At 37.2% G+C, this 13,120-nt stretch overlaps 5 protein-coding genes across 10 annotated transcripts in view; 2 read left to right on the top strand and 3 right to left on the bottom strand.

Moving 5' to 3' along the window:
* The window catches only part of LOC128880286 (G-protein coupled receptor Mth2-like), a 7,509-nt gene extending 5,508 nt beyond the window's left edge, over positions 1-2,001 (bottom strand). The window contains exon 1 of the mRNA XM_054130206.1: positions 1,343-2,001. Within this exon, the coding sequence (XP_053986181.1) occupies positions 1,343-1,355 (13 nt within the window). The 5' untranslated portion in view covers positions 1,356-2,001. The remainder of the gene's footprint in view (positions 1-1,342) is intronic.
* Positions 1-8,267, top strand: part of LOC128880282 (RNA helicase aquarius) — a 19,922-nt gene extending 11,655 nt beyond the window's left edge. Inside the window, exons 4-15 of the mRNA XM_054130201.1 lie at positions 3,416-3,529; positions 3,612-3,715; positions 3,811-3,922; positions 4,327-4,540; positions 4,713-4,761; positions 4,836-5,071; positions 5,161-5,548; positions 5,630-5,878; positions 5,968-6,325; positions 6,432-6,688; positions 6,763-7,897; positions 7,955-8,267. Coding sequence (XP_053986176.1) covers positions 3,416-3,529; positions 3,612-3,715; positions 3,811-3,922; positions 4,327-4,540; positions 4,713-4,761; positions 4,836-5,071; positions 5,161-5,548; positions 5,630-5,878; positions 5,968-6,325; positions 6,432-6,688; positions 6,763-7,897; positions 7,955-8,179 — 3,441 coding nt within the window. The 3' untranslated portion in view covers positions 8,180-8,267. The remainder of the gene's footprint in view (positions 1-3,415; positions 3,530-3,611; positions 3,716-3,810; positions 3,923-4,326; positions 4,541-4,712; positions 4,762-4,835; positions 5,072-5,160; positions 5,549-5,629; positions 5,879-5,967; positions 6,326-6,431; positions 6,689-6,762; positions 7,898-7,954) is intronic.
* Positions 8,235-10,127, bottom strand: LOC128880287 (uncharacterized). 2 transcript variants are annotated; one of them, XM_054130207.1, is made up of 3 exons: positions 9,986-10,127; positions 9,677-9,900; positions 8,235-9,176 (listed from the first exon to the last, which is right to left on the bottom strand). In XM_054130207.1, the coding sequence occupies exons 1-3, from the start codon at positions 10,019-10,021 to the stop codon at positions 8,399-8,401; spliced, it is 1,038 nt and encodes a 345-aa protein (XP_053986182.1). In that variant the 5' UTR covers positions 10,022-10,127; the 3' UTR covers positions 8,235-8,398. The 2 variants fall into 2 exon arrangements, with proteins under 2 accessions (XP_053986182.1, XP_053986183.1); XM_054130208.1 differs by having other exon boundaries at positions 9,677-9,919; positions 9,986-10,123.
* On the top strand, positions 8,763-11,602 carry LOC128880289 (protein C3orf33). 5 transcript variants are annotated; one of them, XM_054130212.1, is made up of 6 exons: positions 8,763-8,895; positions 10,590-10,712; positions 10,785-10,844; positions 10,904-11,105; positions 11,162-11,271; positions 11,338-11,602. In XM_054130212.1, exons 2-6 carry the CDS (start codon positions 10,635-10,637, stop codon positions 11,599-11,601), a joined length of 714 nt encoding a protein of 237 aa, XP_053986187.1. In that variant the 5' UTR covers positions 8,763-8,895; positions 10,590-10,634; the 3' UTR covers position 11,602. The 5 variants fall into 5 exon arrangements, with proteins under 5 accessions (XP_053986187.1, XP_053986189.1, XP_053986191.1 ...); XM_054130214.1 differs by having other exon boundaries at positions 8,830-8,970; XM_054130216.1 differs by lacking the exon at positions 8,763-8,895 and adding an exon at positions 9,755-9,865.
* A 191-nt stretch (positions 11,603-11,793) lies between these two features.
* LOC128880292 (adipocyte plasma membrane-associated protein Hemomucin-like) overlaps positions 11,794-13,120 on the bottom strand; it is a 4,496-nt gene continuing 3,169 nt past the window's right edge. Inside the window, exon 4 of the mRNA XM_054130218.1 lies at positions 11,794-13,120. This exon is cut by the window's right edge and continues 1,072 nt beyond it. Within this exon, the coding sequence (XP_053986193.1) occupies positions 12,800-13,120 (321 nt within the window). The 3' untranslated portion in view covers positions 11,794-12,799.

Here is a 13,120-nt window from a genome sequence, read left to right as displayed (position 1 = left end):
AAATTGTTGTTCAGAATCGTCTCAGCTACCCCCCATTTCCGGCTCCTTCCCGACTTTTGGGACACCCTGTATACCGATCGGATGGAATTCGAACCTGAAAGTAAACACGGGAGATGTTCGAATCGGGAGGTCACGCGAGATCGCTAAACAGAAATGCACACTGTATTTCCGAGCAAGATAAATTTTCCTCGCGATAAGATACCTCGTATCGCAGAAAATCGTTTTCGTTATCGATCGGAAAATGCTGCGTTGAATGGGTACATTCAATCGAGAAACGTAATTCCAAATAAGGAAACGTAGCTCTGCATTAATAACACGGTCTCACGACGACAGCGTGCAGCGTGAAAAACGATCGCGAGGAGAAGAAAGAAAAAGAGAAGCTTCTGTTAGTTAGACGCCCCTTGTGTTCTCGTCTGTTCTTCAATGCCACGCGCATGTGGCATTGAAGCGTGCAGATGCATCAGGCCTCGTTCGATTCAGCCAAATACGGATTCTTTAATTTTTCAACACCCGATTACCTCGAGATCATTGTCGATCCGATTCACCCTTTTGGCGTCAGGATTTCAAAGCGGAGCAAATTAGAAAAATCGAGAAGTTGTCGCACCTAATGCTTTGCACCATGTTATCGGCTTTAAATGCCCCAAGTTTCGAGTTTCATACCGGACTTTTAAATGAAATTGTACACTTTGTCTGTATGTACGGTCTCTCGAACAAAAGTTGACAAAACAAACGTCAGCTGTCGAAATTGTTCAAATAATAAATACATTGATATTTTTTAAAATTTAATTTGGAAAATCAGGCTTCTAAGTTAATAGTTGATAGTTCGATAGATCGAATAGGGAGTTGTCGAGAATGTTTTCTTTTAGATTGTTACGTCAGTTACTTCGAGCGAACATTATGAAAATAATTAGAAATTCGCAACACGGAATTGCTCAATCGCACACGATAGCGTTATCTTGTTTCTCTATTTCTTTCCACTCTTTGCTTTGACGTTTCTCTTCTGTCTCTTCTAAAGAAAAAAAAAGGGAAGAAAAATGTTTGCAATTTCTTTTATCGAGCTGGACGTGATGCAATCAGCGTTTCGATCCGAAAAGTTTCACGTTTCCTCGTCGAACGGTGAAAACAATGCGAGTGCACGAAATGCTGCCGATCAAATTTATAACAATCGTCGCGTAAACAGAACCAGACGCGTTTTACGACGATAGTCGTTTATTTAATGCAACGTGCGCTACGATTTCGTCGAATCTCGCGCGAGAATCTATTTTTCGTATCGACAGAACCGAGAAAGCGCTAAAATCGAGTTGAATTACCGATTCGAGAGACGCAGAGACAGGAGGTTTACCTTTGACTGGCATCGTGCCCAGGCACCTGTTGTATCTCACGTCCAACGTTATCCTCAGTTTCCGTTACCGCATTTCTTCTGGGAAAGAGACTTGTTTTCCCGAAATTCCACGAAAAGCCAATTTAAACGGTATCGAGCTTCCTCTGATCCTCTTTCGCGTGAAATGTTTAGACGCAAGGTATTTTGCCGCAGTCTTCGGTTTTATCCTCGGAGTTCTACATTCGACATCCACAGGAAAATTCGAAGCAATCTTCCTAGCGGGCCTGTTTAGACGCGAGATACCTCGTGGTCGCTTGTTCCTTGCGGTTTGTCCGCGTTCGACATCCCAGGAGACGAATTTGTTCGTTCCACCCCTCGAATCGTGTAATAGCTTGTGTTACTGTCGATAGTTTGTCGGTATCGAGGAGTCTTCCAATTACGAATCTTTTTTCGTTCGTCTATCTCAGCTGATCAAACATTTCCGCGGAGATATCAAAATGCCGAAGAAGCACGGTGATGCGCGTTGACGGACTTGCGTTGCGCGTGAAACTGAAACAATCGTGGATGGAACATCGATGAGGCCTAGCCGGTCGGAGATAGCACGATTCTCTCCCACCGTTGCATCCAAACATCGCGTCAGACGTTTTTCCTCGCCAGAAGAACGTTTTACTTGCGTTGCTGCACTGGTCGAGACTGTGCTCTTGTACTTCCGTTCGACCAAACTCTGATCTATCCGGGTCTGAATAGATCTTCGGGTCTATTCGAGTCTGCTCGGTATCGAAGCAGCGCCCATTAACCGTTTGCACTCGAGGCCTTTTTTTCTGGTACCTGGCAGCAACTCGAGATGTTTCTTAACGTTCTATTGCCATGAATTCTAAGCTATTTAGATTTGAAGATAATGTCACGTTTACCACGCCGACACTTCGAGCTGCAAAGAAATTAAACCTAAAGAACCTCTGCACGTCTCGAGTGCAAAGGGTTAATTCGTAGCTACTCGTTTTCTATACAGTCTGCCTCGGGTTATTTCGGTGAAATTTTTCATTGCGATTTTCGAGTATGGCAGGCCAAAATACATACGAAAAAAATTGTGGCATTGAATGTACATTTTTATTATTTTTTTTTTTTATTTTGTAAACTAGTGTAATCATTTAAATATCTTTTCACTTGAAATCATATTTATCAATAAAGTACGCATCATCCATTTCGTGTATCTTACGTCATCCTTATTTATTTTACGAATCTCTGCTAGACGATACGTTACCGCAACTATTAATTGTCATCGATAACAAGCTCGATCTGCGATCTAGAAGCTACGTTAAACATAGGCTTGCAATCTCGAAAGCTGACGGTTGGGTATAGACTCGTTGAATCTTTCATCGAGGCGATTCGTTTCGCCGCAATGCGTCGTAGACTATCAATGTGACTGCATCAATCGAATCGTCAGGCTTCATTGATAACACTCCGTGTACTTTGCAATTAGATATCCAGGAAACAATTAGCTGGTTCGTTTCAAACGTGCACATCAGTCCCAGCAAGATACTATAAAATCAAAATTAACATTTCTGGTTTACAACTGACGGAAAAGTATGATTTCTTTTGTTCATTCTTCTCTCGATTATACTTGCTGTCAGATTTTCAGTGTTATGATTATGTTATTGTTAAAGTTACATAATGTTATGTAACACAAACTTGTTATCCGTATCTCCTGGCATCGGTGTTTCTAACAGGAAGCAGGGTGACGCGAAACAAATGTAATCGCTTAACAAGAAAGTCACTTATTTATAATGAAACCAATTTAATTTATATAAACTTATTATAATGAAAATTTATTGTTAACGGAATGAAACTGTCCAGCCCAGTGGGCGTTGATGATAACGAACGACCACGGAAATCGTTTTCGCACAGTGACGTCGATAACTGATGATAATTCGAATCTCTCGATTCCGGTCTTAAGGATTAGCGTATGCAAAGAGAACACTTAAATTGAAAAAACAAATTGCTTGGATACAGTAAACATTTTTATTGTAACGCGAAGAAATAGAAATTAGATATAAATGTTCGTCAACTATATCCGATACGTCCTTCTGTTTGCAGCTGTTGGAGATGCTGAAATTTTATGCCAGATTCGAAATCAACGAGGAAAGTGGCGATCCTCTCACGGACCACGATATGACGCAGTTGCACTACACCAAGATCACTTCGCTTCAGGTATAAAATATAATGTTGATTGTAATTATTATTCACGTTCGTGATTGTATCGAGGTACGAGTAAAATTCAAATTTTCCGCAGAAAGCTGTGTTCGCCAAGTTCCCGGACTTGCGAAGCTTCGCTTTGACCAACGTGGCGAGCGTCGACACGAGGGAGGCACTCTACAAACACTTTGGCTCTCTTAGGTAATATTTGTTAGGTAGTATCCTAGCGTTTTCTCTTTCTGCTGCTCGGCATTTATTCGATCGCTCATCAATTTTTCACCTGTTTGCTTTTTCAGTCGAGAGAAATTGAGATCCATCGCGAGTTACCTCAGCTTGGTGCCATCGGAGGAACGAGAGAAAGAGGAGAACTGGTACCGATACGATATTCAATTCCTTCAAGAACTTTTGGTAAAGAACGAAAAAAATAATAATAAGGGAACGTATCCTAAGAACTAAAATGAAGTAGAGTCATACTCGGTTATAACGAGCTCCATGAGACTTTGTTTATTTGCTTATAATTTGTAGACTACGTTAATGCGACTTCTGTTAGCCATTTTATTCACGAACGTTAGAATGGATGTTTTGACACATCCGCTACCATTTATCACGTATCTGTGACGCGCGGTTCTCGCGAGAGACCAACGTCACGTATGCGCGACGGGCGACAATTATGGCCTATTTAATTCGCTTTATTGATGCATATTTAAAAGCATGTACTATACTACGTAAAGTTACTACAAATATCCATGTTGGTTGTAACAGAATTTGACTGTAATATCGGTACCACATTAACGTCGATAATCGAATTGCAGATTTCGCGGCACGAGCGTAGAGCTTCCCAATTGGAGGAACTAAACGAAATGCCTCTTTATCCGACGGAAGAGATCATCTGGAACGAAAGTATCGTACCGACGGAATACTTTTCTGGCGAAGGCTGCTTAGCTCTACCGAAATTGAATTTGCAATTCCTCACTCTCCACGATTACTTGCTGAGGAATTTCAATCTCTTCCGGTTAGAGTCGACCTGTATGTGTATAACAGTCACGATCGTCTAAAACTTCAAGTCTCTTTATCTTTAAGTCTTTTAACTCATAGTGTCATGGGTCAAGTACAACGCATTTTAAGAAAATCGTTAATTTCAATTGATGTATAGAGAATGTCAATTAATACAGCGACTGATAGGATTAATTACTTGCAGATGAGATACGCCAGGATATCGAGGATGCTGTAAGCAGGCTGAGTCCTTGGTAAGCCAGTTTTATTAATGAATTCAAGCCGTTGTGAAGTGTATGTTAATGAACCTTTTATTTATTTTGTTTAGGCGAGCAGAAGATGGCGGCGTTTACTTTGGGGGCTGGGCCAGGATGGCACAGCCTATCACTCAGTTTGCTGTGGTAGAAGTGGCGAAACCTAATATCGGTGAGAAAAGGCCATCCAGGGTACGCGCTGACGTCTCGATAAATCTGAGTGTTCGGAAAGAAATTAAATCCGAATGGGAAAACCTTCGAAAACACGATGTTTGTTTTCTCATTACAGTCAAGCCTCAAAACCCAATTGGTATGACGTAAAACTAAAGTAACATAGGATATGATTCGATCGATAGCATTAATTTAAAGAATCGATTCAAATATTTTGTTTGCCACCAGGTACCAAATACAGTCACAAGCTACCTTTCGTTCCACAAGTTGGCCTAACAACCGTTCGAGGATGCGAAGTGGAAGGTATGCTGGACTCGAATGGTAGAGTAATCGAGGATGGTCCTGAACCACGACCGATTTTACCTGGAGATACTCGAACGTATAGAGTCTGGCTAGATTCCAATCAATATCGAATCGACATGGATAATGCTAGTCATGGTGGCGATGATGTGTACGAAGGATTTAACATTATAATGAGGCGTAAGCCAAAAGAGAATAACTTTAAAGCGGTCCTAGAAACGATCAGAGAGCTTATGAATACAGAATGCGTTGTGCCTGATTGGCTTCACGATATAATTCTTGGGTACGGTGATCCTGGCGCGGCTCGTTATTCTAGGTAAATAAAACGAATACTATTATTTACTAATTTAAAACAAATTTATTCTACGTATACATTTTTGTTTATTTTTGTACATAGAATGCCAAACGAAATCGCAGTAATGGATTTCAACGATACGTTCCTTGACATAGATCACTTAAGAGGCAGTTTTCCACAGTATGAAAGTCTAGTAGCTACCGATAATGAACAGAAGCTAGTGCGACCTTTTCGTTTAACGTTCGAAGATGTTCTTGCCAAGCATGACAATAATCCAGCAAAGAAAGTGATCAAGGTTGAACCACATGTGCCACCTAGTCGAGGTCCTTATAAAGCTAACGAACCAAAAAAGTATATAAATATTTAATCATCGTCAATAAAATGTATGTTAAGTATAGTACCGATGGAATTATATTGAAATGTACATAAATTTATTACAGAAATCAGATTCCCTTCACGCCAACGCAAGTCGAAGCCATTCGTGCCGGAATGCAACCAGGATTGACGCTTGTTGTAGGTCCACCCGGTACTGGCAAAACGGACGTTGCCGTTCAGATTATTTCCAACCTTTATCATAACTTTCCCAATCAGAGGACACTGATAGTCACACACTCTAATCAAGCACTCAATCAGCTGTTTGAAAAGATCATGGCGCTCGATATCGATGAAAGACATCTGCTGCGTCTTGGTCACGGAGAAGAGGCATTAGAAACCGAAAAAGATTTCAGCAGATATGGTAGAGTTAACTATGTTTTAGCTAAGCGATTAGATCTTCTAATGGAAGTTCAAAGACTGCAGGTTTGTAATCTATTATACACACAGCGTGGTCTTATGTATACAGATCACCTTCAAATCTAGACAACTACTTTGTCCGTGTACATACTAGAGATATGCTTATTTTCAGGAATCATTGAACGTAAAAGGTGACGTAGCATACACTTGTGAAACAGCGGGACACTTTTTTATGTATCAAATATTGACGAGATGGGAACGTTTCGAATCCAGAATTAAACAAAGGCAGGGTACAGGAAAAAATTTACCTCCTGCTTTTATTGTTGACGAAGAATTCCCGTTTCATAAATTCTTCGATAACGCACCGCAACCACTGTTTAAGCGCAACACGTTCGAGGAAGATCTTGAAATAGCGCGTAGCTGTTTTCGGTAAATTGATATCAAACATTATGTAATAAATATATTTCCATTCGATTGTTTTATCTACATATTAATCTGTACAGGTACGTAGAGAGAATCTTTGCGCAATTAGAAGAGTTCAGAGCTTTCGAATTGTTACGATCTGGATTAGATAGGTCAAAGTATTTATTAGTCAAGGAAGCAAAAGTGATTGCTATGACTTGTACTCATGCTGCTCTTAAAAGACGCGAGCTCGTAGATATGGGTTTCAAATATGACAATATACTTATGGAAGAATCTGCACAAATTTTAGAGATAGAAACGTTTATACCGTTGTTGCTACAGAATCCTCAAGATGGATACAATCGACTGAAACGTTGGATAATGATAGGAGATCACCACCAGTTACCTCCTGTTATTAAGAACATGGCCTTTCAAAAATATTCAAACATGGAGCAATCCCTTTTCGCGAGATTCGTTCGATTGGGAGTCCCCACGGTTGATCTTGATGGTCAAGGTCGTGCTAGGCCCAGTATTTGCAATCTTTACAATTGGCGATACAAGAAATTGGGCAATCTGACTCACGTAGAGCGCAGTCCAGAGTACCTAGTGGCGAATGCTGGATTTTTGTACGACTTTCAACTCATTAATGTCGAAGATTTCAATGGAGTGGGCGAAAGTGAACCTAGCGCTTACTTCTATCAAAATCTTGCTGAAGCCGAATATTGCGTGGCTGTGTTTATGTATATGCGCCTCCTCGGTTACCCAGCCGATAAGATCAGTATATTGACTACTTATAATGGACAGAAACACTTAATCCGAGATGTGATAAATATAAGATGCGCTAGCAATCCTTTAATAGGTCGACCAAATAAAGTAACAACAGTTGACAAATATCAGGGTCAACAAAATGATTACATACTATTGTCTCTCGTGAAGACACGTGCCGTGGGTCACTTGCGAGATGCTCGACGTTTGGTGGTAGCAATGTCAAGAGCACGTCTTGGTCTTTATGTTTTCGCTAGAGTGTCCCTTTTCAAGAACTGTTTCGAATTGACGCCTGCTTTCGATCAGCTAATGCAGCGACCACTGAAGCTGCAACTCCTTCCGCAAGAACGTTATCCTACCGACAGACTTAACGATGCTATTCCATCTGATCCCCCAATGGAAATCGAAGATATGCCTCACATGGCTAAGTTTGTCTACGATTATTATATGGAGAAAGTCAGTGGTATGAAGGTAAGCTGAATTTTCCATCGACTCATTAGCTAGGAATTAATTTGGAAATAATTACAGGAATCACAAAAGATGTGGCAAAAGCCAGGTACAATGACACCTGGTAGCCCAACTCACAAAGTTCCTGCACATCCTGGAGCGGATGACGATACAGATGACGAAGAACTTAACGAAATTAGTGATGAACAGGGAGTCGCCAAAGAAGAAAGCGCAGACCGGAAATTCGAACTGATAAAAAATTTAGTTGAGGAGCCAGCTTCAGAAAACGAAGAGAACGATCGTTAACGATTTATTTGTACATTGACAAATGAGTATTTTAATAGTGAAGAGAAACTGTTCGTACACTCAAAATACATCCCATTTTTTATTCAGATCATATTTATTGTACAGCAACATGGTATCGAATCATGTTATAATGAAATTAAAAAATATTTGTATTTCCTACTTATTACAAATAATGTTACATTTATATATATTGTTTGATATTAACTATCAAATTGTATTTCAGGTAAAAAGATCCATAATTCTCTTAGTTGATGTTTCTTTTTCTCGCAACGAGTGTTTATCTAATTGTACCTTCTTTAATCGTTCAGTTGACTTTTTCGTATCTTTGTTAATTAATTGAACGCTCGAGGGCACGTAACTGTCGTCAAATTTCATCGTTGTACTAGTAAAATCCGGTTGATATTCTTCAACGGAAGCTTTGATTCCCTTCGAATTGGGAACGTATTCCTCGGGAATATTTACAATGGACGTTGCGTTAGGTTCGTACGTCTCGTAAGACACTTTCGACGAATCCACGGAATTAGGGATATATCTAACAACTTCCGCTACGCCTTTACTATCCGATACAGTAGGGGAATACTCATTCGTAGATATTTGGATTTGTTCCAACATACTCTTCCTGCTTGGTATATATTTCAAATGCGTGCACAATTTTTTTGCGACGGGTGCATCCGGAACATACTCCTCCAATCGGGCATTCCCTAAGCTTTCAAACTGTAAATATCTCTTAGTTCTATCATTTTTCGTCTGGCACGATACCTTCGTAATATTACCATCTTCCACTTTCTTTGGTAAAGTATTGCCGTTATCTTTTTGGTGCGCGGAATCAGAATCGTGGCGTCGAGATTTTTCTAACGTTCGATCGCGAGTTTCTCCTTTCCCTAATGATGCTTCTGACGGATTTGTCTTCGACTTTTTTTTCGCGGGAGACACGTTTACCCTGATCGTAGGCAGTGATGCAACATCTTTTACATTTTCTGACGGTTCGAACGTATATCTATGATTTATAAAAACGTCTGTTTAAATATAGTAACAATAATAGAACTCAGTGGCGGATCTAGACTTGTCACGGCCTGAAGCTAATTACAGTGGGAGACTATTTTCTTTTCGTTTTTAGAATTATTATTATATAAGATTTACGTCAAAGCTATTTATTAAAGAATGTATACTATTTATTAAAAATAAATAAATCAACGGATAAAGACTTCTTGTGAAAGCTTTCTTTATAGGAAGCTGTAGCTGGAGCTTCATTAGTTTCATGGTAGATCTGCCCCTGATGGAACTTATTATGTTGCCAGTAATTCAAAATCTATAAGGTTACGTATTAAGGTCATTAGGACACTTTTCGTTTAGAGAAAAAAGTGCCCAGTAACAGTATCTTATAACGTTTAGAGTCAACTCTTCTAACGTTTCATGAACAGTAATCCAATCGAACGTTACGTATTTTACGATCTGGCTGGATGCTAAAAACAATGAATTATACACTGTACTGCTTACGTGACTTCCAATTGTCGAGTAGACTTCCTTCCCTTGCATTTCTCCGAATTCGAAGATAATCCTTCCTTCCGAACGTTACGCAAAATCGCTTTCTCCAAAATTTTATACAGTGCTGCCCAATCCTCGAGATCCAGCCACTTGTTGGTCGAAACTTCTTTCTCCCGAATTTTCATGGTCTTCTCTTGGACGGTAACTACAGCGGTAGCTAAACAATTATCCGATGCCTACGAATACACACAGCTTCTGTTTTACTTGTGTTAGATGCAGTATCGTCGATTAACAGCTGGCGACAGCTGTTGATCATAGTACCTTTATTACTTCCAAATATTGGCCATCGCGAAACATTTTTACAGCGTGTTTGTCATCGGCTACTCGAGTATCGTTTTGTTAATCGTTTATCGGACACTACGTTGTTTATGTATACGCTGTACACATTTTTGTTTGAAGGATGTATACCACTAACTCTGCTAATACCTTTGCTTGTCACTTTGGTGTGATGTCAGGGTGCACTGACGTACGCACAGCAACACGTGGTGAAACGGGTAAATGAAAGTGAAAGATGAAAGTAAACTAAAACGTGAAAACCGAACATCTAGTTAATATGATTTCGAATCGAACATATTTTGAAATGAATTATTGTAATATACATACTTTGTAATACAAGTTTATCTATATCCTTTTCCTTATCACTTTGTCTCTGGATATGTGCACGTATCGTTTACTATGTAATTTTTATAGAATTTCACGTACCGAGACGAATGTAAACAGAATATCGTTGTCGCAGTATATATTATTGCTTTCATAGAAAATACTATTCGATTATTCTACGAATTTCTATAATAATATTGATGATCAAATACTTGGATATTTACATATCTATTCAGATGTTTGTATATATGTAAACTGGTTGCAGGTGTCAACGTAGAGTGGTTTTACGTATAAACAATAAAATTAATTAATGATGGGGTCAGAGGAGAAGCCAAATATCCTGGAGAGATTCATAATTTTTAGTGAAACTCACGCTGAAACTATTAAGGTTTAACCTAACCTTCATTTTGTTTTAATGTTAAATTATATATTAAATTATAACTTGTTTTTCTCGTTTTAGATCGTCAGTTATGGTGTTGCCAGTATGAGTTTGGTCATTGCACTCTATCAAATTAGACCTGTACGTATGCAATGTGTTATTTAATCCTACAACTTATATACTTTCTTATTCTTTTTTAGTTTGCTAAATTTAGGAAACCATCCAGTGTGCCGTCTCATTTTTTGCACAAGAAAGTTCCACTTGAAGGTACTGTGATACGTGTAGAACCTAATTGTGGAACACTTCTCATGATTGACCACAAGCCATTAATACCTCTCCCTCGATTGAGTAATTCAAATTATCTACCTGTTAAAATAGCTGGAGTTAATGTAACAGCTAATGGTGAGCAATAACAAAATATTAACTAGTACATTCCATTAATAGATATTCATTTTCAGGTATCAGCTGGTTACAAACAATTGTCTGTGGAAAAAGCATAACTTTTACACCTTTGGCTAAAGAAAAGGAATACTTGAATTGTTTGGTTACTATGCTACAACAGAATCAGGTGAACAAAGTTTTTACTAATGGGTTAAATTTTTATTTACAAATTTACATAGAGTTTGTTATGTAGAAACGTGTAACAGTTGGAGAAGAGCTAGTGGAACTTGGTTTTGCTACAGTAACAGAAAGCTCATTGAAGCCAACATTACAGAACAAAGAAATCGTTAAATATCAAAAATGTTTATTGAACGCACAAAAACGAGCACAACGTAAAAGGAATGGATACTGGCATTTTGCTAAACATTCAACAATCTTATGGAAAATCGAACAAAGTTTTTATAAAAAACTAAAATCCATATTACCTGTGTATATAGTACAACGATTTAATATTTAAATGTATTCCTTGCAGTTGTCTTCATCTAGTTATGCATTCTAATTATTACATTACTTAAAAAATAATATATACTTTTATAGCTTGTTTACAGTACTAGGAAAATCTCCTTTAATGGCAGATATGTACTTACAGCTTTTAAAATTCATGAGAGCATAAAGAAAGATTTATTATGAATATTTATGACAGTAAAAAGAGGATTTAAAAAAGAAGTTTATTTTTATACCACTTATACAACCTTTTACCAACTTTGATATAAAATTAAGAATATCATTTTATATCATCATACATAAAATTTGTTTCCTTATGTATCATTTAGCCAAAGAACTACAAAGTTAAGTACTATAAGTACGGATAGAGACTTTTTGCATTAATTAGAAACTATTTTAATTTTACTTGTAGCATAAATAATAAATACGTATATATATAGATATATATATATATATGTTTAACATGTTTCAAGTAGAAAAATAGATCACATACAAAAATAAATGAAAAATTTAATGGAAGATTCATATTATTTTTATGGTGTTACGTTAAACAATTTTAATCACATAGAGGAATGATTTCAATTTTACAAACAGATTTGATCTAATATAAATTGCCTTATTTATGTAGAACAATCATTTAAATATTTAATCTTATTCTATTATACAATATATTTTTTTCTGGAATGATAATTGAATAATATCAAAACAACAAGTCTATAACAAAATACTTTTTTTTCCATTTAGATCTCAACTTCGTTATACAATTAAATAAAATTAGAAATAACAAAATGCATATATTATATATATATATACTTATATTGTATATATAATATATACATATATTGAATATGATATTAGTAAATGTACTGTATTGCGATATGGGGAAATTTGCAAGAACAACATTATTTTTAACTTTATATACAAATCTAAATCACAGTCTAATACATTTTCTGATCTGTTAACCACAAATATGAGAATCACAACAAAATAAAATAACCTTATAATATCATTTTATGAAACTGTTAAGGAAACTTAAATAAAAAGCAAACTCTTTATCGGTAATATAAAGGAATGTATGGGCGTTTAAAAATATGTCAAATCTAAACAATGACGATATGTGTGGAATATGTAGAACTTGTAGTATCTAATGGAATATTATCAAGTTTTAATTAAAACTTGGACAGTGCCTGATTAAAATTAAATTATTTTTTTTATTTCTTAGTATTGGAATCACTAGTTTTCCCCACTGGTTTAGATTTCTCAGGCTGAGTTTGTTTAATAGGTTCATCGGATTTTGATTTTATAGGTGCTTCATTAGCTTTTCCTGATTCAATTTTTACATTTGATGTCTTTGTATTAACGTTTGAATTTGAATTAACTTTTTTAACTTCCTCCACGTTATCTTTCGTTGTTTCCTTCATTGGTGTTTTCACATTAGGAGGTTGTGCAGCGGGTTTTGGAGCGGTTGTAGACGTTTGTGTGGTTGACTTAGGTACTGTTGCATCTGCAACTGGTTTTTGTATGTTGGACTT

Source organism: Hylaeus volcanicus, chromosome 7, assembly GCF_026283585.1.
Source record: "Hylaeus volcanicus isolate JK05 chromosome 7, UHH_iyHylVolc1.0_haploid, whole genome shotgun sequence".
Taxonomy (NCBI): Eukaryota; Metazoa; Arthropoda; class Insecta; order Hymenoptera; family Colletidae; genus Hylaeus; species Hylaeus volcanicus.
The sequence above is the reverse complement of the archived record's forward strand: the minus strand, read 5'-3'. Positions and strand labels throughout refer to the sequence as shown.